The following is a 1,603-nucleotide window of genomic DNA, read 5'->3' on the forward strand; positions in this document are numbered from 1 at the left end:
GGTTCTTTATGACGTTTTCATAATATGTCACTATGCCTTTTTCTTATGGTACCTTCCTCCACTGACATTTCCCTTACACATCTATAGCCTTCCCTCAACATTTAGGTCACATGTAACTCAATACTCTCTCATTTGCCTTTTGAGAGGGATGAGGTATAAGGAGAGGGAAATGAGGGGACAATGAGAGAGAAGCAAAACCTAGATTTTACAACTTTCTGGTTACTTCCTTAGAAGGGAAAACAAAGATCTTGATTCATCCATCACCCAAGTCACTTCATATCATTTGGTAACATCTATTGGAAACGCACAAAACAAGAATCCTAAGACAAGGCTGGAGACAAATTATACCACTCCAACTGAGTTCATATTTATTGGATTCACAGAGTATTCCCCATTCAGAGTCACACTGTTCTCAGTGTTTCTCATAGTGCACACGTTAACCATGGTGGAAAATATAGGCTTAATAATCCTAGTTAATAGTGATTCGGGACTTCAAACTCCCATGTACTGCTTGCTTAGCAATTTGTCTTTCTTAGACTTCGTCTATTCTACAGCAATTTCTCCGAAAATGCTGGTAAACTTCCTAGCTTCCAGGAAGAGAATCTCTTTCTATGGCTGTGCTATTCAGATGCTTTTCTTTGCATGTTTTGCAGATTATGAGTGTCTTATCCTGGCTGTGATGGCCTATGACTGTTTTGCAGCCATCTGTAACCCATTGCTTTATTCTATACTGATGTCTCAGAGAGTCTGCATCAGCATGGTTGTGCTGGCATATCTTGCTGGGAGTATGACTTCACTGGAGCATGTGTCCCTCATATTTAGGCTTCCGTATTATGCCTCCAATGTCATCAGTCACTTTTTCTGTGATATCCCACATCTCCTGGCTTTATCATGTGAAGATACCCACATTAATGAGCACCTTTATAATCATTGTCATCTCTTACTTCTGCATCCTGGTCACTGTTCTGAGCATCAAGTCTTCAGGAGGCAGAAGCGAAACCTTCTCCACATGTGCTTCCCATCTCACAGCTTTCACCTTGTTCTATGGTATACTCTTGTTTATGTACTTGCATCCCATCACCAGCAATTCCCCAAACATTGATAAGATAGTTTCACTGTTTTACACTGTGGTTTTCCCTATGTTGAACCCAATGATTTATAGCTTCAGAAACAAGGATGTAAAATGCCCTTCAAAAATTATTGGAAATAAAGTGGATTTTAAAATGAATAGGAATTCAAGTTGTGAATAAATGTCCAGGTTTAACTTTCTTTTCTGATAATATCTTCTCATTTTCATCAGTATGCATTTTTGTCATGAATACCTTTCCTATACAATGGATAAATTTACCACTCTAGGTCACTTTGGGTTATGTGGACATTTGATAATATTAATTCTCCATACGAGTGAGCAGGGACTACTTTTCCACACATTTACATTTTCAGGCACTTTCACCAATATTCTATTATTTCAAGTTCAATATTTATTACATTTGATCTAAATATTTGGCTATATGGCCTTAGTCATTTTCTTCATTTCTTTTTGCAATTATTTGCAGATACTATATATAATCATTACTGGTTTTTCATATTAATTTTATATTCT

At 37.1% G+C, this 1,603-nt stretch overlaps 1 protein-coding gene across 1 annotated transcript; it reads left to right on the forward strand.

Moving 5' to 3' along the window:
- Nucleotides 1-231: 231 nt before the first annotated feature.
- Nucleotides 232-1,250, forward strand: LOC103729509 (olfactory receptor 5AS1-like; the record flags this gene model as incomplete). The annotated part of the gene is given in 2 exon segments (XM_008827593.1): nucleotides 232-915; nucleotides 917-1,250. Coding segments are annotated over 2 exon segments (1,018 nt in total), but the record flags the coding sequence as incomplete, so codon positions are not given.
- Between the last annotated feature and the right edge of the window lie 353 nt (nucleotides 1,251-1,603).

Source organism: Nannospalax galili, unplaced genomic scaffold (assembly GCF_000622305.1).
Source record: "Nannospalax galili isolate Female #2095 unplaced genomic scaffold, S.galili_v1.0 scaffold731, whole genome shotgun sequence".
NCBI lineage: Eukaryota > Metazoa > Chordata > Mammalia > Rodentia > Spalacidae > Nannospalax > Nannospalax galili.